The sequence below is a fragment of the Gossypium hirsutum genome, chromosome A07 (genome assembly GCF_007990345.1).
Source record: "Gossypium hirsutum isolate 1008001.06 chromosome A07, Gossypium_hirsutum_v2.1, whole genome shotgun sequence".
NCBI classification, from domain to species: domain Eukaryota; kingdom Viridiplantae; phylum Streptophyta; class Magnoliopsida; order Malvales; family Malvaceae; genus Gossypium; species Gossypium hirsutum.
Window position 1 is genome coordinate 2917190 of NC_053430.1, and position 20580 is coordinate 2937769.

Here is a 20580-nt window from a genome sequence, read left to right on the forward strand (position 1 = left end):
ATCGAAGATGATAATAAAGATGATAGATTAAAATAAAAAAATTATATATTTGTAATATTATTTTTTTAAGGAAGAAAAAGAGCAAATTTTATTTTAGCAATACAACTAGTAAAAATGTGTGGTATAAGGGGGTACATTAGTAAAATGGAAGACAAGTTTTACAACACAATTTGGAAACAAAACAGATCAAAGCAATGGACAAAAGAGATTAATGGATTTTATATTTGTAATATTATTAGTATTATTTTTAAATTAGATTTTATTTTAATTTTTTTTTTGGAAGTTGGACTTTTTTAATTTCTTTAAATATACTTTTATTTTAATTAGGAAGCTAAAATTGTTTAAATTTTATTTATTTATTTCATATTTTATTTATAACACAAATAGATGATTTAATAATATAGTTGTTTCACTTACGAAAATAAATTATTAGAAAATTAGAAAATATATTGTGATAATCTCATCGTAATTTATTTTGAACAAGATTAAGTTTAATTAGATTATATTAGATTCAAATTGAATTTACTTTTTAATTAATAATATTCTACTTGGTTTTAAATTAGAAAAAATAAATATAAAATGTTAAAAATATTTTTTAATATTTAAATTACAAAATAAATTTAATGTTTTAAAATTTAATTTTAAAATTAATAGTTAATTTGATAATTTTAATACAATAAAATCATAGTTAATTTTATCTATTATTAGAGTACACATCCAAATTAAATCGAGATTTAATCTTAATTCTTAAAATACTTTTTTTTTATATTTTGAAATTTAATCTTTAAGTAAATTTTCAAAATAGAGTTATTATTTTACCTTTATTCAAACTTATAATAAATGTTAAAGTAATTCATCTTCAATTACATTTAGACTATTAGATTTAATCAATAAACACTATTTTATTGCTTTAAATTATTTTTTATTTAAAACCAATATTATTTTTATTATGAAACAATAAAAACACAAAAAGTGCAGTATAGAAAGAGATCTTACTACAAAACAGATATAAAGTATTATAAAATAACATTATTATTTAATATACTAATAATACCATTTACCTGCATCAATTTTGTATAGATTAAAAAAAGTAAGTTGAATACTAAACTCAATTTGATTTTTTTTATAGCATTTGAATAGGAAAAATCTTTAAAAAAATTCCTCTTTTCTTCAAGCCGTTTGTTTTTTTTTTCCCTTGTTTTTCCTAACGGTGGTACTAGTCTTTGGGTTGGCTATCGTCTACCTTGTTTCTCCATCCCACCAACCCTCTCTCTCTTTCTTCTCTTTATTTACTCCATGTGTCTTTTCTCTTCTCTAGTTTGCAAATATTTTCTGTGGGTATTTTTGTTGTCTTTACAAGTTGTGATGGATAAATGACGGTGTTTGTCATCATTAAAACCCACCAACCACCAGTAGTTTCTCTTGGAAAGTAGGTGGCTCTTCGTCGACTTCTTAATCTATTTCTGTTTGAGAATATTTTAGAATAATAAATGATTTCACGAGTTAATCTGGATCCGTGTTGTACTGAGTTTTATATTTTTTTTATTCTTTTATTGCTTAATAATTTTCATTTTTAGAATTTTTTGGCTGCTCTTGTTGTATGTTTTTTAGTCTTACTTACGCATGTAATTTTGATTTTGCAAGTGATTTGGGGGATTATTTTGTCACCGTCCCCTCCAGTTTGGTGGATACTTGATTCTTTTATTGATTTTGTCCACCTGTTGCTTTGATGATTTTCTTATTGTGATAACTTGCTTGCAATTAGTCTAGATATATTGTGCCTGAGTTGTGACAAAGTTGGATATCAACATGATGTAATGTTCTATTGATTTTGTCGTATTGATAGAGCTTGTCCTTCACTGTTGATAACGAGCGTTTGTTGTTTTTTCTTTTATTCATATTGTACAATCTCGTTCATGTAATGAATTAATAAATTTTCTCTTTTAAAAAAAGTTAACCCTCGAAATTCTGTCATATACCATCATATTATTTTTATTATAATTGTAATTAAAAATTATATAATTATACAAATTGGCATGCTAATGGTAATTACATAGTATAGTTTCTATATCATATTTTAATTATTTTTTCATACTATGGTCATGTAACATATTCATATAATTCACCATATTTATATTTGACATATTGTTAATAAATTATGTTTAAGACACATCATCAATAAATTATTTACAGTAAATATAATATAAATATTTTAAAATATTATTTTAAATATGACAAAATGCCCGGTGCTAAATAAAAGATAAGCCGTGAGGTGGCAGTGAAACATAAATATGTTTGGTGAAATATGAATGAAGGTCGGCTCAATTATTTGAAATCCAAGTCAGATATGGACCACTATCTCTTACCGACATGACCCGACCCGAGTAAGTTCATATAATTTAGGTCAGTTTGGTTTGCGGGTTTACCCAACCTAAGCCAAGTTGCCACCCGACCAAGCTATTCAAAAACCATGGCCCAAAAACTTGTATTGTAGAACAAAAGCTTATTGTATGCAGATGATAATATTGATTATAATTCTAAACCAATTCATATGCATTTAATTAATAATGGTGTAAAGTAATTTTTATATATGGATGTACAGGTTTATTGCATTTAAATTAAAAGATACATTTAATTAATTTTTATTTTTATATATAAAATATTTACCCATAATAGAAATTAGTGCATATATAAAAAATTAATTATTTTTTATTTTTTATATATAAAATATTTAAGCATAATAAAATTTAATGCATATATATAAAAAAAATTACACATTTTTAAATATATTCCATAAATATATCGTTCCATTTAAAACGTTTGAAATAAATTTGCGTACATTTTAAAGCAAATTTTTAGTTGTGGTAAATGTCAATTATTGGAGTATTTTTTAATCCATATGAGATTAAAATTAATTTTTTAATTTTTTAAAATGTATCTAAAAGTATGTATTTATTATTTTGTTTATAAATTAAATAATTTTTTAATTTAAGAAAAAAGATAACGAGATAAAAACAATTGCACCGAAAATTATTCTTTTTTAAACAAATCAAATTTTTTAAAATATATTAATTAATTTAAAATATGAATAATTGATATAAAGGCATTTGCATTTACAATCATATGGATCATCACCTATGATTTCTCATTTAACTATAAAGATTGAAGAGTATATTCCACACCTATGCTGCCCATGATCTTTTATCTAATTATAGCCCAGGGGGTTTTAAAAATGGAGCCAAACCAAATATACCTTCCACATCAATTGGAACTTGAAGTGCACTTTTAATCACCTCTGGTGTTGTAGTCTTGCCTTTCCAAGTGTTAAACCATGGCCCTCCTCCTACTTCTAGTGCCGCCATGTCACTTTTAACATCCAAGATCAGCTGCATTTCGGAAAGATGTACCGGAAAGTAATGTATTAATTATGTAAGGACTACACTTGAAATATCTTAGTTGATTGAATTTGCCAAAACCAACTTTGGGAGGCCATAGCATTTTTATTTGTCGAATAACAGGTTAAGGGCTCAATCTAATAGGGATTAACCTGAGGAGTACAGTGTACCCACAGCATGTAACAATTACACATATAATGGCTTTGTTACACCAAGATTATCTGTTCCTTGATTCTCATCTCAGTTGGATGAAATTTTGGATAAGCAGCAAGCCTCCATATAGATAGGACTGAGATGCAAAATTCTCTGAGGTTATACTAAAAAATAGGTGGATGTACCTGGGATGTCCCTTTATTATAGGGCCCAATTTAGTTTCTGTACTATTAAAAAGAATCAAATAAGGCCAAATTGGAATAAAATTTAATATTTATTGTTTACAATTTGGACTTATTTAATTTTTTTAATGGTATAAGGACTAAATTGATCTATTTAATAACAAAGGGACTAATTTGATCTAGTCCCTATAATACAGGGACCTCTCATATGATCTTATTCCAATAGTATAAAAAGCCAAAATTGGTCGGCAAGAACTGATTCAGATGGTTTCTCCTATCTCTAAATTGATGATAAGGTGTTCATTTTAACCGTCAAGAAGGTAACAATAGCATACCTTGCCTTTACTGCCACCAACATTTTTTTCCCAGATCTTCAATGTTAGATCACCTAAACAAGTGTCTAAACAAGCTGGAGTAAGACCAGCCTCTACTGTTGGAGCACGCAATGTCGTACCCGAATCAGTTGTTGTTGCCTCTAACTCAACCTGCTCATAAACAGGACTTGATAAGAGGATAAATACATTAAACTCAAGAGTTTAACAATCAATCAGACAACTTATCAAAATCAACTTTCTAAGTTCTAATCTACCAGGTCCACATATCCATAGGTATCAGACTTTGCAGAATTTTGATTTTCGGTATGAAAACTCTTGACATAGCACAATGAAGGGAAGATAACATCACCAAGAGAAGTAAAAATTACCGTATGTGTTTTGTTTTCTGCAGCAATGTTCCAGTAACCCCACTGGGCAATTTCCCAAGTTACAACACCATTCCATGGCACAAATTCATAGAAAATTCCATCATAGTGCACTCCAATCTGCACAACCATAAAAGATTAATTTATATGCCAAGCTGTACAAAATTAACTACTACTTTACAACGAAAGATCTAGTTTGCTCTGATTGCAAGGCATATATGATGTGGCAATACCCAGCTTTGGTTCTTAAAACATTAAAGAACCACTATACATGACAAGTAAAACATGAAAAAGGAGGATGCAGTTTCAACTTTCAACTCTCTTGAAACATAAACATCATCATCATCATCATAATAATAATAATAATAATACAAGCTTCTTTTCAGGCTACAGGAATCATTAACAGAATCAGAGAAGCAAAGAAGACATGAAAGTTGCTAGAACTGAAGTACCAATGCAGTATTTTCGAAGGTCTCAGTCAGTCCAGGCAGTTGCCTTAATCCACCAGCAGCAGTCAGAGAAATTTTTCCGCTAGCACCTTCAAAGACATTACATTGAGCCTGTAGTAATATGTCAATGAGGAAATCACCATGGTTAAAAGGGAAAATGGTTGAGTTTTATTCAGTGGAAAACCTAGCACAACAAAAATGTCTTGAGATCATCAATTAGTTTAGCTAAGCATGCAAGAGTATGAAGGAATGAAGAATTACCCAAAACCATTTTCTAGGGAAGCCTCCACCCCAATTCTTTTCTGAATATGAAGGGGCATCTTGAAACTCAAACCTTTCACCATCCCACTCTATCCAGCCTGCAGTCCAAAGTCACACCCCGAGATAATATTCTCAATAAAAAAAACATGGATTTCTAAAGAGAACAGATTTCAGTCTAGATGATCGGAAACAACATAGCAGACAGAGCACAGATGCAGGCTACAACTTACAAAAGCCCAAGAGGAAATCAATGCAAAGTATTTCAAAACAGGAAGGAGAAAAGCAAGTGCCTGTTGAAAGTCCACTGGCCATGCAAATTTGCCAATGGGGTTCAAATATGGGAAGAGCTGCAGCCCAGCCAGCTGTGGACTTCTGCTTGGACCCAACATCACCCCATCCATATATGGGGCGTGTACTGTACTCCCAACGTGCAGTTTTAACAGTTTTTGCATAATATGTCCTGCAATTAGAACCTAAACCGTGTAAAAAGAATGATGAACCCTAAAATGTAACTTTATCACAGCATAGACTTTCAAATAAAAACAGGAAATAGAACTTCATGGATACACCAATTCTGTTCTGATGGCATGTTTGTAAGGGAAAGAACTATAACCATGCAGCAGGAATTCTACAAGGGAGCACAAGCACATCAACCATCAAAATAATAATTCTTTTATACTTCTCACAAAGCTAGAGTTAAATGCTTTATGTTTATCTATGAAAAGCAAAAACGACAGTAGATAAAACCAAATAATTTATTTCATATGTTTGATAAATCATGCTTATGCGTTCAATATGAGGAGGCACCTGCCATCATCACAAATAAAGCCCTGATTCCAAAGAGGGCTAACTTGAAAGCCTTCCAAAACTTTTCTATTGAATTCCTACGAGAAACAACCATACAAAACATTTGAAGTTAATAAAGAATCAAGATTAAAATATATAAAATATATAAAAATATATAAAATATATCAAAGCAGCAGCATTAAGGTTTGCTTTGCAGTCATTTTCCTTCAAAGAGTAGAATCCAAATATTGCTGACTAACCTGGGGAGGAACCACCTTACTTGGAGGTCGTGAGGCTTTGTTGGCTACAAAAGTATTCCCCAATGTTAGCTCATGTCTGCCTATGCATTAAAATTTTCAATTAGGCATGTATATTTTATCACTGTACTATTAAGGTATAAGAAGGAAAAACACCAAAAGACAATGACAAGAATAGTAGACCAACTCTACCTAACAACTAAATTCATACGATTGAGTTTTATAAGGTTTATAACAAAGGGGTACAGCGATGCTGAACTACCCAAGAACTCATATTGTGTTATAACTAGCAAAAAAGCATAGAGGAAATAGAACACTTTTACACTGAAGTCAACAAAGGGCCGCAGCAACTATATGCATATATATAAAGAAAAAAGTGGCATATAGACCTAATAGATGTAGTTTCATACTTCCATTACTACATGATAAAAAAACTCAGGCACAACGAGTGGCCAGTCAGAGATAAGATCTTAGATTAAAAATTCATGAAGCCAGTACCGAAGAGAACTTACTTCCCCAAAAGTTTTGAGATTCCTCGCTGTATTGGCATATATACTTGCCTTTAGCACCAAGAACTTGTGCCCCAACTCCTGTAAATCTAGGTCCGTGCTGCAGCATTTCCAATGGTGTCAGTGTCCTCTTAAATGCAGGATTCTCCACCGAGTACATGAAGCAAAAGCTCTGTTTTCGTTCTGGGATTGATACCTTAAAGTACCAACCCTCAAAAAATTGTCGAGTAGTCCCATCAAAGTGGTACCTATATCCAACTAAAGCTTTTCACCATTGGAATTATATAAAATTGACCCTTTGCTTAGCTGATCACCATGAATGATAGCCTTGAGGAACCTGATATTAACACTTTAAGAAACGTTTGGATTGAGTCATCTTACGTTACTGATAGGAATGTGAGATTCCTTCTCAGATTAACATATTTGATTCAACAACTTTCATATGATATTACGAACATGGTCAAAATTTTGGTAATGTAAGAGTAATCCCAATACCATCATTTTATATTACTGAGAAATTTTTGACAATTTTACATCCATTTTCAATGACTTTGGTCCATTTTTCTTAAAAATCAATGAATCAAAATTTGCAATTTTTTGACAGAATCCCTTGTAACAGTTTAATTTTATTTATTTATAATTGTCATTTTGTAGTATAATTTAATAGCTTTTTCATCCTTAAGAACAATTTAGTAAAAAATGCTATCAGATTATCTTATATTCTTTAAACCACTCAAAAGAATCTTACATTTCAACCAACTAAACCAAACCAAAAAAATATTAACATTCTTATACCAAAATAATCAAATATTCTCCAATCCACCATTTTATCACCTCTAACCTTTATAAATTATAATTTCCAAAAAAAATTACCGAATGTAGAAAAGACTATAAATTTAGCTTAAGTAATAGCAATTCAGATTTTTACTGTCTAACCATTTTCAGGAAAAAAAAAGGTAAAAGTTTCAAAAAGGAAAAGCCAAGTCAAACCTTGAATATGAAAATTACTCAAGTTCAACTTAAGCTATTCAAATTCACTAAAGGCAACTTAGAAGAGTCGAATTACCCGCTGTGAGGAGTGCGAGTGTCTCGATTAACTGGCGTGGGGACATAAACCGGACTGACGGAAACAGACCTCTTGGCTGCCGGAGAAGAAGTTTCGGTTTCAATCTCGGAGACGGAGCGGCATGCGACAACCGGCGAGTTCGATCGAAACCCTAGCCTAAGAGGGCGGAGTTCTCTTGGAGAGAATGCATTGAAAGTTGAAGATTGAGAGAATTTAAGGGTGGATTTGGAGTTTTGAGAGTGAAGTCCAATAAAACAAGAAGAAAATTGGTGAAGCTGGTTGAGTGAGCAAATGTTTGAGTCCATGGAATATCTCTAAAATCTGAAATAAGTGGAGAGAAAAAAAAGAGGAGGAGAAAATTTTGAAACTTGATGGAAATGAGAAGAATGGAATTTAAACTGAAAGCGTTTTTCTTTTTTTTCTTGTAACAAATTAAACGTGCCATTAACGACCTGAAGTTGAGTGCACGTTTGAGCAAGTGGAGTGTAAGTTTGAGCAACACGTGTAACAGACATTGGGATGGAAATAATGTTCACAAAAAATACGACCGCACGGCTAACAACCTAAAATCAACTGTTATTACAATTACTCAAACAAGAAAAAAAATAAGGATAATAATGTTGGGCTAAATTAGCAATAAAAAAAAAGGCCGGAAAAAAATTGGCTGTTTAGGCCGATTTCTGACATATTTATCAGAATAGATTATTTTAGAGGGAAAAGATGAAAACATGTTTAGGAGAGTGCATTTTTAGTTGACTTTGTAAGAAATTAAATACGCTCTGCTAAACATACTTTTTTTGCCTAGTTAGAAGTATTAATATCCTTAAGAAAATATCATTTAAAAGTATTGACACCTTAAACTTTCATTAGAATATAAATTATCAATATTTTTTTAAAGGTATCGATACTTCAGATTAGGTAGAAAAATGTGTTCAATAAAACACATTTTCTTGCAAAAATTCATTCTTCAAGACGCGTTTTTAATTTCTCTCTTCAAAATTAATCTATTCCAATAAATATATTAGAAATCGACCTGAACAACTTTTTTTTTTGACTTTTTGGCTAATTTAGCCAATAATGTTATTACAATTTCTATATTATAATTTATTTTAAATATTTACTTCTTTAAAAAAATTACTTTTAAATATCTTAATTAAATTACCCAACTTCTCATCCCTTAAAAAATAGCCTTGGTTTCGAACAATAAAATAAAATAGCCTTGATTAGTAAGTCCTTGATTACTATACCCAATTTTTATATTAATCCTCAAAGTATTTTTCACAATTAATTAAATTATTAATTTGGAAATCGAAGTATAGTTGAAGGCTAGTTCACTAATACAATCTTTAAAATAAAAATTTATTAACTTTATTGCTTTCCACGGTATAAGATGTATATAATAATATATATGTATATGTGAATTTATTTATAAGCACGTTGTACCTATGATAATTTTTTTAAACATTTTTATTGTTTTCATCTTTGAAGATCCCAAATAAACATTTGTTTAAATTATAACCACGTTGTGAGGATGAATTTTTAAACGTTTTTATTAGGGATAAATATTAAAATTATATATAAATTTTAGTTTAATATCTAATATTATATTATAGTTTAATTTTGTGTGATTTTATACATAAAATTTTAATTTTATACAATTTTCACAAATTATTAGTGACATTATTGAATTGGTATCATTTTACGTTAATATGTTATATACACAAATAATTATATTAATCCAATGTGAAAATAAATGTATGTATTTATTTTTTTAACATGTGTATAATTGAATCAAAATCAAAATTTTATATATATAATTACACCAAATTAAAATTCATGTATCAAATTATACATTAAATCAAAATTTAAATATAAATTTAATATTTATCTCTTTTTTATTATTTTCATATTTGGAGATCCCAAATAAACATTTTTTTAAAAATTATTGGAAAAAAATACACTAACACCAATATTGGATATAAAATATACTTACTTTTTTTATGATTTGAAGAATGCACTTATGTGAACCCCATGTGGTATGGGTTTATTATCCCAAGTGTGATCTGAGTTTGAGTCGCACTAATCACATTTGTTATTCGAGCTTTACCCTATTATTATAATTCACAAAACAAAACAAAAAAGCACTTTGTCAATAAAGAAATACTCTTTTTGAAGCAAGTATTTGAAGTTGCAATTATGTGTCAATAAAATTGCTCACTTTCATCATTATTGCAATAGAGTATAATTTGATATATTTGAAGGATTAACAATTTATTAAATTAAGATATTTGGGTTATGCGAATATTGTGACATTATTTAAGTTCATCTATAATGATTATTTCATTTAGAGAAACATATTTTCGGGATTGGATTTAGTTTTTAAAATTGGACTAGTGATCAAACTGATTAAACCACCGATTCACAGTCTGACTGGTTCGGTCGATTTAAAACCAACTCAACCCCATCTATATGATAAAAGGGGAGGGATCCACTTACACAGTGTAAAAACTAAATTAGTTTTACACAATTCCGTAACTATTTGTATTATTAATATTTTAATCATCCAACTGTTACATCTTATGATTTATTCATGTAGATCATGCACATCAAATTTGATATAAATTTAAAACTTCTAACTATTTGTTTTATATAAACACATTTCAACCATTGAATATATATATTAATATATAGAATATTTTAGATCGATATGATAGAGATATCAAATCAATTCAAAAATGTACATTCATGATAAGCACAATTATATTGATAAATCCGACGGTTGTATCATTAAAATTATTAATCATATTACTAAAGTGTATAAAACTACTTATTAAACTATTGTGTAAGTGGATCTATTTTATTTTTGATAAGTATTTTATATTTGAGATTAATTTAATCTCACTATTTGATATTTGTAAATACTTTAAATATATGTATATAAAATGTTGTTAAAAAATAGCGATAAATCTGAAATATTATACCGAAATAGACCAGTACTAATGCATACTAATATTAATAAAAAAAAAGTATATCTACCTGTACGACACTGACTACCTTGGTGTCCATGCTATTTCCATGCTAACATCTGTCCATGGAGGAAAATGCCTTAAGCAATTGGTGGAAATGAATAATAGATAGTTCTAGATTTTGTCCCTCACATTTTTTGTTTATAAAATTAAGCCCCTATTTGAAGCTTTTAAATATTCAATTAGGTCCATGCATCTAATTAATCAATTAATTAAATTTATTACTAAATTTAGACTAAAATAAGTTATATTTAGATGTTATGATCAGCCGTTATGATGGTGGGTGTCTTTGCATTATAAAAAGGGTCAAACTTCAATTTTAGTTTCTTCTATTATACTTAAATTTAATTATTATACTTTAATTTCTAACATTAGAAATGTGAGAATTTTAAGCTTTATGATTTTGATTAAGATTTTCAGAACTGGTAACAAACCAATCAAGTCATTGGTTATAAGTTTGATCAAATAAATTATTAAAAAAATCATAAAAATAAATAGAAAACTATTTTAAAAAAAGAGAAAATTTAGTTCAATCGGTTTGATAATTTTTTAGCTTGGTTCAATCGGTTTATGGGTCAATCAATTCAATTCATCTTCAAACCGGTTTCCTAGCCAGTTCCTAGTCTAACTGGTTTGACATGCCGATCTAGCCTGGTTCTGAAAACATTAGTTTTGATCGATGAAAAAATTTTACTAATCTCATCAGGGTGAGCAAGATAGAATTAATCATTAGTGTCTCGACTTCGGGAGAGTAAATTTTAAGCATTGTCAGTATTACAAAACATTATAAATAAAAAAAGAAGAAAAAAAGATTGGAAAAGGAAAAGAAAATTGATATGAATCCTCAAAATCATTTAAATTTTAATGTAAAAGATTTACAGATGGAATTAATAATTTTGATAATATATCCAAATACATTCCTTCTTTATTAAAAGAAATTGCTATAGCTCCAACAAATAAAGTAAATATAAGCATAGGAAATAACATAGTATTATCTTATTCATGAGGATAAGGAGAAATAATGTAAAAAAAATAAAAAAAAAATAAAAAGTATTTTTTTTAAATTATATGATGTCACAATTTATTATTAGTGGACAGAAAATTTTGACGGAAATTGAATAACAGAAAAATAATTGATGTATGGGCGAAAAATAGGTATCAAGTCGCGAAAAGGATAATAATATAAATACTAATTTGGATGTGATTGATGGGCATGCCTTTGAAGGCAATTTAAGGTTTCTTACGGCAGAGCAGCAACAGCAAGCCAGGACGCAAACTACTTGGCTCTTGAAAAGAACGAAGAAAAAGAATCGTCGACAGCAGGATTCGAACCTGCGCAGGCAATGCCCAACAGATTTCGAGTCTGTCTCCTTAACCACTCGGACATATCGACGTTTGATATATTGCTTCTCAAATTTTACTATTAAATAATATAGTTTATTTTCAACACACATGATACATTTGATAAAAGTATAAGTTTTTTAACATATTTTACTAATGAATTAGCAATAAATTAATTTTATTTGGTAATATTTAAGTACTCAGACAAAATTTATTGGATAAGTCCTATCCAATAATAAAATGTCACCTAACAATAATATTTTACATGCTCACTTTTAATTTCCATTCCAATTCAGCTTCCTCCTCCTTTCAACACTTTCAAGCTTACTCGTTTTTTCCTTTCTAATTCATTTTCCTTTTTCAATTTGCTTATAGAGAAGCAGATTATTTGGTGAAACTGGGTTCGGTGGACCCCTAATATAGTTTCGGCTGCAAACACCACCAGAAGGAATCCAACAAATAATTGTCGTACACACCATAATGAATTATCAAATTGATCACCTATATGCACACAAACGGTTTTTGAAAGAAGAGAGAAATGTTCATCACCTCTTTTCTCTTTTAATATATATATATAAGGGTTGTTTTTCCCTTTTGTCATTGAAACCTGTAAGTAAATAGCTGTCTCTTGTTGGGTGGTGGTGCACAAGTGCTAGTGTTCTTGGAAGCAGAAGTGACAAAGGAACTGGTGGCGACATCGTTGTCACTGCTGCTGTAGGCACATTTAGCAGCGAAGGAGGTCGCAATGGAAGGAATGAAGCTGCTGCTACTGCAAGCAAAATGTTTGGTTCCAACGGCAATAGTAACGATTCAAGTGAAGACAACAAAGGCAGAGTTGATGAAGGTGACTGCTCTTTTAAATGCAGAAGATTTTGGCACTCATGAAAATAAGGTCGGACATGGATATTCCCTTTAGTGACGCTAGTGTTAAGGGTCCATTTTGGGAAGAGCTCTCAAGGCGATTATCATTTTTGTTTAGTGAGAGGTTTTTCTACTGAATTAATATTTTTAAATAATTACGTTTATTTTTTTTAAATTAAGAGTTATTTTATTCATTTCATGTATTATTAATTTATTTTATTATTTTTCACATGTAATTATCTTATAAGGTTATTTAAATAATAAATTACATCTCATTAAAAATATTCTACATATAAAATTTCACATCATTCTTATTAACTTTTCTAGCAGTACTTTCATTAAATATGTTGGAAAAGTAGTTTGAAGAAAAATCAAAAGTTGATGGTAAAAAAGATTCAAAAATACAATTAAGACCATTTTGACAAAACATGCAAATGTTAGTGACTAAATTTATTATTAAACCAAAAATTTATTTAACCTTTTATTTAATTTTTCATCTCTTTTAACCTTTAAACTTACATTATTTGATAAATCACTCCAAAATAGATAAAAAATTTAACGTTTGTTAATTTTATTGACGTAACATCCATGTGGTAGTCTACATGTATATCATGTTAGCAATTAATTAATTTTTTCAAAAATAAAAAAATATTTATTTAATAATTTTATTTTTTTAAAAATATTTTTTATATATATTTTTTGAAATTTTAAACTTTTAAAAAATTAATTAATTGCACGTGACAGGTGGTAATCCATATGTATATCATGTCAATAAAATTAACAATTAACTTTTATATTCATTTTGAATGCAAACTTAAGAGTTAAAAGAGACGAAAAATTAAATAAAAAAATAAATTAATTATTTCTCTAAAATTAAAAGGCTAAATAAATTATTATGCCTTCAATATTTATGTGCTTTTATTATTATTTTTTTAATAAGATTTATTTTATAGTTTCTTAAAATTAGTTTTTGAATTTGAAAGTTTTTACTTTTCAATACTTTATAATTTTCATAAAATTATTATTTTAGTATTTTCCTTTAAAATAAGATTTGGCTCATTTTGACAAATTAAAAATTAAACATTAAATAATTCAAAAAAATAAAAATGAAACTTAAAAAAAATTATATTATATAGTTTTTTCTAATTAAGCTTAATCTAAATAGCTTATTATCTGAAACTAAACTAAAAATGAAAATAAATTTTCATCAAGATGTGAAGTGAAACCTGAAACCTTACGATTGAGCTGAAAATCAAGCCTACTTTTTACAGACTCTAATAGTCTTTAATTACACACCTACTACTTTATTATTATTATTACTAAATCAAATTAATTTGTTGAAAAAATAATTTACAAGGCAAACACACAGTACAATAGAACATATTCCCAACCTGTTCAAGCTTTGCAGCATAAGAAACGACCAAGTCCTTTAGAAGGTTGAGTTTCTGATATCTCAATCTCCATCTTCTTCCTCTCCTCTTTACCCTTTACGTTTACTTCATCATTGATTTTAGGTATTACGAGAACAAGCACACCATCACGCATTGAAGCCTTCATCTCATCAGCTTTCCCATTTGGGGGCACACGGAATTGCCTGTAAAAGTTGCCACCACCACCCCATCTTTCTCTACAATGCCACCGCCACTTCCCTCCTTTCTCCTCTTCCTCGTCATCTTCTTTTCTTTCCGCACTGATACAAACAACACTTCCTTGATGGATTTGTAGCTTCACGTCCTCTTTTTTGAACCCGGGAAGATCGATCTCGAACACATGGGAGTCGGGAGTTTCTTTCCAATCCATCGGAGGCGCCCACAATAAACCTTGGGAAGGATCAAAGATGTTGCTTTGGTTTAAGACTTGAAGCAGAGACATTTTCTATGTTGTGCTGTATGATGTTACTTTAGATGTTATATATACTGTAGGGTTTTGATAGGAAAGAGTGTTCTTGAAATTTCTGGAGTTAGATAAAGAGATCATTGTAGAATGTTGGAGAGATTTTTATTTGTCAACGATTCACTTTATTATTATTACCTTAAAATAAGGTGAAATAAATTAGGTTTATTTTTAAATTTGGAAAAATTAGTTCCCCTGTTTTGCTTTATCAAAGTTAATCTAGTTGATTTTGATATTTTTTGCTTAAATGTTAAATTTCGAGATTAAATTTTAATAAATTAAAATGAAAATAAAAATTATACCAACGAATTAATAGGGAAATGATTGTATGAACAATGACGCCACGTTATTTATATATATTTTTTAATAGTATAATGCCAGTCAAATTTAAATGAGAATTTTGAAATTTAGAATAAAATTATTGATATAATATTAAACTATTGGAGAGGGATAATATCCTGTTTCATACCATCCTTTTTTTGAATTAATACGTCGAGGAAGTTTCTGAGTTAAGCTGGACCCTTTTATCTAATAATCGATAGTGATTGAAATATTTTTTTTTAATTTATTGAAATCCTATTTAAATAACACCGATTGGAAAATGAAACTGGTTTAACTTTATTCTTAATCTCTATAATTTTTAAAATTTTGAAATTTATTTTTTTATTTTAAAATTCAAGAGTTTAATTATTTTATTTTTCTAATTTAAAAATTAAATTTTAATTAATATCACGATTAATAGAATCCATTTAAATTTGAATATGTGTTCTAAGATTCAAAGATATGAATAAAAAGTAAAGGTTAAATTATGTTATTGGTTTATGTATTTTATGAAAGTTGTAAATTTAGTCTTTATATTTTTTAAATTTTAAAATTTCAATCATCACCAAATTATAATTATTAAATTCATTAAATTAAATTATGTTATTTTCAAAATCTGATGCAACAAACATATAATCGTATGTGCAATGCCATGTTCACTTGTTATTTTCACATAGTACTCATAAAAAATCCAGTTAATGTATTTACGTCAAGATTGAAATTTCAAAATTCAAAAAATATAGGGACATAGAATGATCTAATTGGAGAATATGGACTAAATCTACAATTGTATGCATAGTACATAACTCGTAATTGAATTTAATCAAATGGATTTAACTGCTATTATTTGTGTTAAGATAAAAAATTTAAAATTCAAAAAGTACAGCATTAAATTTAATCAAATTAAAGCATAAAGACTAAAAACAGAATTTAACCAAAAGTAAACTCTAAATGATAAAAAAATATTTAAATTTAACAAAAGTCAACTAACTATATTTTTTTTCAAATCAAATAAGCAAGACAGACTAAATTTTTAAAATTAAAAATTGAAGAATTAATTTCAAAAGTTTAAAAAATATAAAGACTAGAAATATTCGAAAATTTTGTTAAAGAGCTTTGAATATGATATTTAGTGATAAATGTAACGATTAAATTTTTAAGTAAATAAAATTAGAGTACAATAACAAATTAAGCAAAATATACTATAAACTCAGACATAACAGAAAGAATAATTAGAAGTCGATAAAATATAAAAAAGAAATAAATTTTGTGAAAATCACGTGCGAGCTAGCTAATTAGTTGAATTGAGGTTAATTAATTAATTAATTAAAATTAAATTATTTAATTTAGTGCATGTTATACTTTATTCTGATTTAAATTGTGGATACAAATGATAGTAACTTCAAAATAAAAATAAATACGAACATTAAAAGATAAAAGTTTTACAAATTTATTATCCTTTAAACACTAAAAGGAAAAAATATGAATATAATATAAATGCATAAATATGACGGAATTGAATTTAATATAATTATTTTTATATGCAGTATATTAACGTAAAATAATATTATTAATAATTTTTAAAAATCGAATTAAATTAAAATTTTATGTATAAAATTAAAGTTCATATATAACATTGCATATAGAATTAAATTTATATATAATCTTGATATATATTTTTAAAATAATATAAACACAACATGAATACATGAATATGTCAATATATATTAAACAAATTATTATGTAAAATTTTATATAATTTCATAATATATTGGACGCATGAGCATTATTCAGACAAATCATATAAAATATATTACTTGAGATAACTTATAAATTAAGGAAGAGTTGTCGAAATTTAATCTAAACAAACAGTAACTCCAAATAATTATGCCATACGTCATTCATAATATGAAGATTCTAGGAATTTTCTGTTCAAGAGCGGAAAAAGTGATGGTTCAGTCAGGGATCAACTCAGTGGAGTTAAAATTTTAAATATCATTTTTAGATTTTTTTTAAATTTTAAATGTATATTTCTCAAATTAATTTTTGAAAATTATAAATATTATTTTTTAAATATTAACCATATTTTTAATAATATAAAATATTAAAATAATTTAAAGATATGATCTTTCAAATTTATTATTTGTTTTTATTTTTTAATAATATAAAACATTTAAACATTTAAAATTTTAAATAAAATTTGTATAAAAAATTTAAAAAATGTTAAATATTTTTAAAAATAAATAAAAATTATAAATTTCAAAATTCTATGTAAAATTTAAAAAATATTTAAAATCATTTAAAATATTAAAAAATATTTTAAATCATTTTAAATCATTTTAAATGTTTTATAATATTAAAAATATATTTAATATTTAAAAAATAATTTGAAATTATGTTTTTAATATTTATAAAAAATATATTATAAATTTTTTTAAAAAATACATTTCAAGTTTTTCGAAATAAATAAAATAAATAAGGACTTAAAAAAGAAAAAAGAAAGTCAAACTTTAAAAAAAAAAGACTGAAACAAATAAGTTGGCTGTCAGACTTGAAAACTGGTATAGCCAAAAAAAAAGAAAAAAGAAAGTCACAACTATAAAAAAAAAAGGTTGAAACAAATAAGTTGGCTGTCAGACTTGAAAACTGGTAGCGCCAAATTATTTGGCTCCACCAAAAAATGGCAAAATTGCTACAGGGCCCCCTATACTCTAAAAAATCACAGTATTTTGGTGGAGCCATTCTTTATGGCTCCACCTCTTGGTTCTCTTCTATATATAGAGTGGTGTAGTTGTTGTGTTAAGTGGAAAAGTTTAAAAAAATTGTTAAAAATGAATAATGAGGTGTTTTTGGTGTATGTTGTTTTTGATGGTGAAATTGTAGAAGGTGATATTGGCTGTGTATTTCAAGGCCGACAAAGAGTAGGTTTGCGATTCAAAAAAAATGTGAAACTAGCAAAAATGAAAAGGAAGATCAGTGCAAAAATAGCTATTCGTTGTGGAAGGCGATGTCCAAATTATTTTACAAGTTTCCAATCTCTACAGATCCGTTCAAATTTTGTGCGATGCAACTGTTAGATGATGATGACTTGGGCACTATGATGGAAATATGGTGGTTCACTGGGAGTGTGAACCCCCAACCAGTTGAATTATTTGCTGAGTTAGCAGACTTAGAGCCTGTTGAGAATGTTAGCCCAATAAGTTAACATCGCGAATTAGATTTTGATCTTAATGTTGGATGGACAGGCCAATTAGAATGCGGTGGAACGTCGCAGATACCCAAAATTTCTAATTATGGTGGGAGTTCGTACATCAACACAACCCTCGGTCACCGTCTACAAATACATCCGGAGGTGATAATAAGCACTGAGACAAATGTCAGAGAAATGACCAATAATGGTGAAGATTCTGATCAAGACGTTCAAGATTTTAGTGACCCCGATGTTGATGAGGTTCCGGACGATATCGATGATGAAGGCCCGGAGGAGGTTGAAGATGTTCACGGCCCTTCATTCTGTAACCTGAGTCATGGTATTATTTTACGAAATGAACCTGGGGGCAACATGTTGAATGTAGATCCAGATGCAGCGCATGCATTCGAGTTCCCTGAGTACGCTGATATAGTACCTGCTCATAGATTGGCATCAAATTCACAGTTCGACGAGTTGTTCGTTGGGCAACAGTTCGAGAACAAGGCGGATTGTGTGTTTACCATCAAACAATACAGCATGAAGTTGTCGATTGATTACAAGGTTGCCAAATCTACACTGACATTATACGTTGGGGAATGTTGGAGAGCTGACGATGGGTGTGGTTGGCGAGTTCGTGCTGCATTTATACAAAGGACTCAACAGTGGAAAATACAAAAATTAGAAGGGCGTCATACATGTACTTTTGCACGCATGTCTCAAGACCACCGAAAATTGGATGCCAAAAGTATTTGCAATTGCATCATGTCACTAGTGAAAGATAGCTCAATCATTCTTGTGTCGACATTGATTGCAAACATGCAAGCTCGATTTTAGTAGAGAGTGTCATACAGGAAAGCGTGGTGGGCGAAACAAATGGCCATGCAACAATTGTACGGCGACTGGGATGAGTCATACAATGAAATTCAGAGTTGGATTTCAGCAATGGTAGAGTATGTCCCAGGAACTGTCGTGGACTTGCAAACGTTGCCTTATAGAGGCCCTAATGGAGAATTGGAACTGGGAAAAAGAGTGTTTCGTCGACTGTTCTGGACTTTCGATCCATGTGTTAGGCCTTCTCCCGCTGCAAACCGGTAGTGCAAGTTGATGGAACATGGCTTTATGGAAAATACACACAGATACTTCTGATTGCGGTTGCACAAGACGGTAATGGAAATGTACTACCAATCGCTTTTGCCATCGTAGAGTCAGAGAACTCTGTGTAACACCTTCTACCCGTATCAGTTGCCGGAATAGGGTACGAGGCATTACCAGAGTTTACTGAGCATTTTCAGATAATTCTGAATAATTTATTATTCATATTCTGAAAATAATCATAATATCCCTCTATTGGGCCCTTAAAGTCCAAAACATACATTTAAACATTCAATTCACATTCATGTCACATAAATGTATAATTTAAACATTCAATAACTCAATTCAAGTTGCACGAACTTACTTCATTGCTTATTCGTATTTATAGTTTTACTAATCCGAAAACTTTTTCTTTTTCACGTTCAAGTCTCATATTTGAGCCACCCAGATCTTTATAAATAAATTTGATCATCATTTTTATTTATTTCATATTCTAATACATTCAATTAATCTCTAGGCAAAATTATCATTTTACTTCAAAACTTTTGATTAATGACGATTTCATCCTTAGACAAAGAAAAATAAAGTTCTTGTAATTAAATCCTTGTTTCGAACCTAATTATTCTTATATATATTGATAAAACCCCATAAATTCTATAAAATAACAAAATTTTCTACAATTTTAACACTTTTTAATTTAATTCCTAAAACATGTTTTCACCCGATCTTGATCTAAATTAATAGTTTCATTCAATTTTATAATTTAAATAATAAAACAATTCATTTCCTTCATTTTGGTCATTTTTGACATTTTTACAAAATTGCCCCTATAATTTTTCTTCTATTCAATTTAGTCCCTGAGTCTAAAACATACAAATTATCCATTTTAAATGTAAACCTATTAAGGGTGGCAACAAACAACAGTATGTATGTTACCCGGATGAAATATGAAATACTTCTCTAAATTTTTCATCCCATTTGCTTCTGTTCGTTTGGTTACAACTCCTAAGTCTTTGAATCTCAAACTTACTTCATACTTCATCCGGAATTATTAGCTTGTTGCTCTAACTTTAACAAGAGCTTCATATTTCATCCGGA

General features: G+C 28.6%; 2 protein-coding genes and 1 non-coding gene across 4 annotated transcripts; all 3 read right to left on the reverse strand.

Annotated features, from left to right (window-relative positions):
- Positions 1 to 3072: 3072 nt before the first annotated feature.
- Positions 3073 to 8289, reverse strand: LOC107900519 (tocopherol cyclase, chloroplastic). 2 transcript variants are annotated; one of them, XM_016826137.2, is made up of 10 exons: positions 7759 to 8289; positions 6696 to 6940; positions 6187 to 6266; positions 5948 to 6024; positions 5431 to 5600; positions 5141 to 5238; positions 4883 to 4990; positions 4434 to 4550; positions 4066 to 4215; positions 3073 to 3386 (listed from the first exon to the last, which is right to left on the reverse strand). In XM_016826137.2, exons 1-10 carry the CDS (start codon positions 8061 to 8063, stop codon positions 3210 to 3212), a joined length of 1527 nt encoding a protein of 508 aa, XP_016681626.2. In that variant the 5' UTR covers positions 8064 to 8289; the 3' UTR covers positions 3073 to 3209. The 2 variants fall into 2 exon arrangements, with proteins under 2 accessions (XP_016681626.2, XP_016681625.2); XM_016826136.2 differs by having other exon boundaries at positions 5371 to 5600.
- Positions 8290 to 12095: 3806 nt separating this feature from the next.
- On the reverse strand, positions 12096 to 12177 carry TRNAS-CGA (transfer RNA serine (anticodon CGA)). Its single transcript has one exon. It is a non-coding gene; the product is annotated as a tRNA-Ser (tRNA).
- Positions 12178 to 14168: 1991 nt separating this feature from the next.
- LOC107900214 (16.9 kDa class I heat shock protein 2) lies at positions 14169 to 14959 on the reverse strand. Its single transcript, XM_016825906.2, has one exon. It carries the CDS (start codon positions 14856 to 14858, stop codon positions 14382 to 14384), a length of 477 nt encoding a protein of 158 aa, XP_016681395.1. The 5' UTR covers positions 14859 to 14959; the 3' UTR covers positions 14169 to 14381.
- Positions 14960 to 20580: the final 5621 nt, after the last annotated feature.

Coding starts and splice junctions, on each gene's coding strand:
- LOC107900519 (XM_016826136.2), bottom strand. CDS start 8,063: ATGGACTCAAACATTTGCTCACTCAACCAGCTTCACCAATTTTCTTCT. Junction 6,941..7,758: donor ACTCGCACTCCTCACAGCGG/GTAATTCGACTC, acceptor AGTTGGATATAG/GTACCACTTTGATGGGACTA. Junction 3,387..4,065: donor TTGGTGGCAGTAAAGGCAAG/GTATGCTATTGT, acceptor TCCGAAATGCAG/CTGATCTTGGATGTTAAAAG.
- LOC107900214 (XM_016825906.2), bottom strand. CDS start 14,858: ATGTCTCTGCTTCAAGTCTTAAACCAAAGCAACATCTTTGATCCTTCC.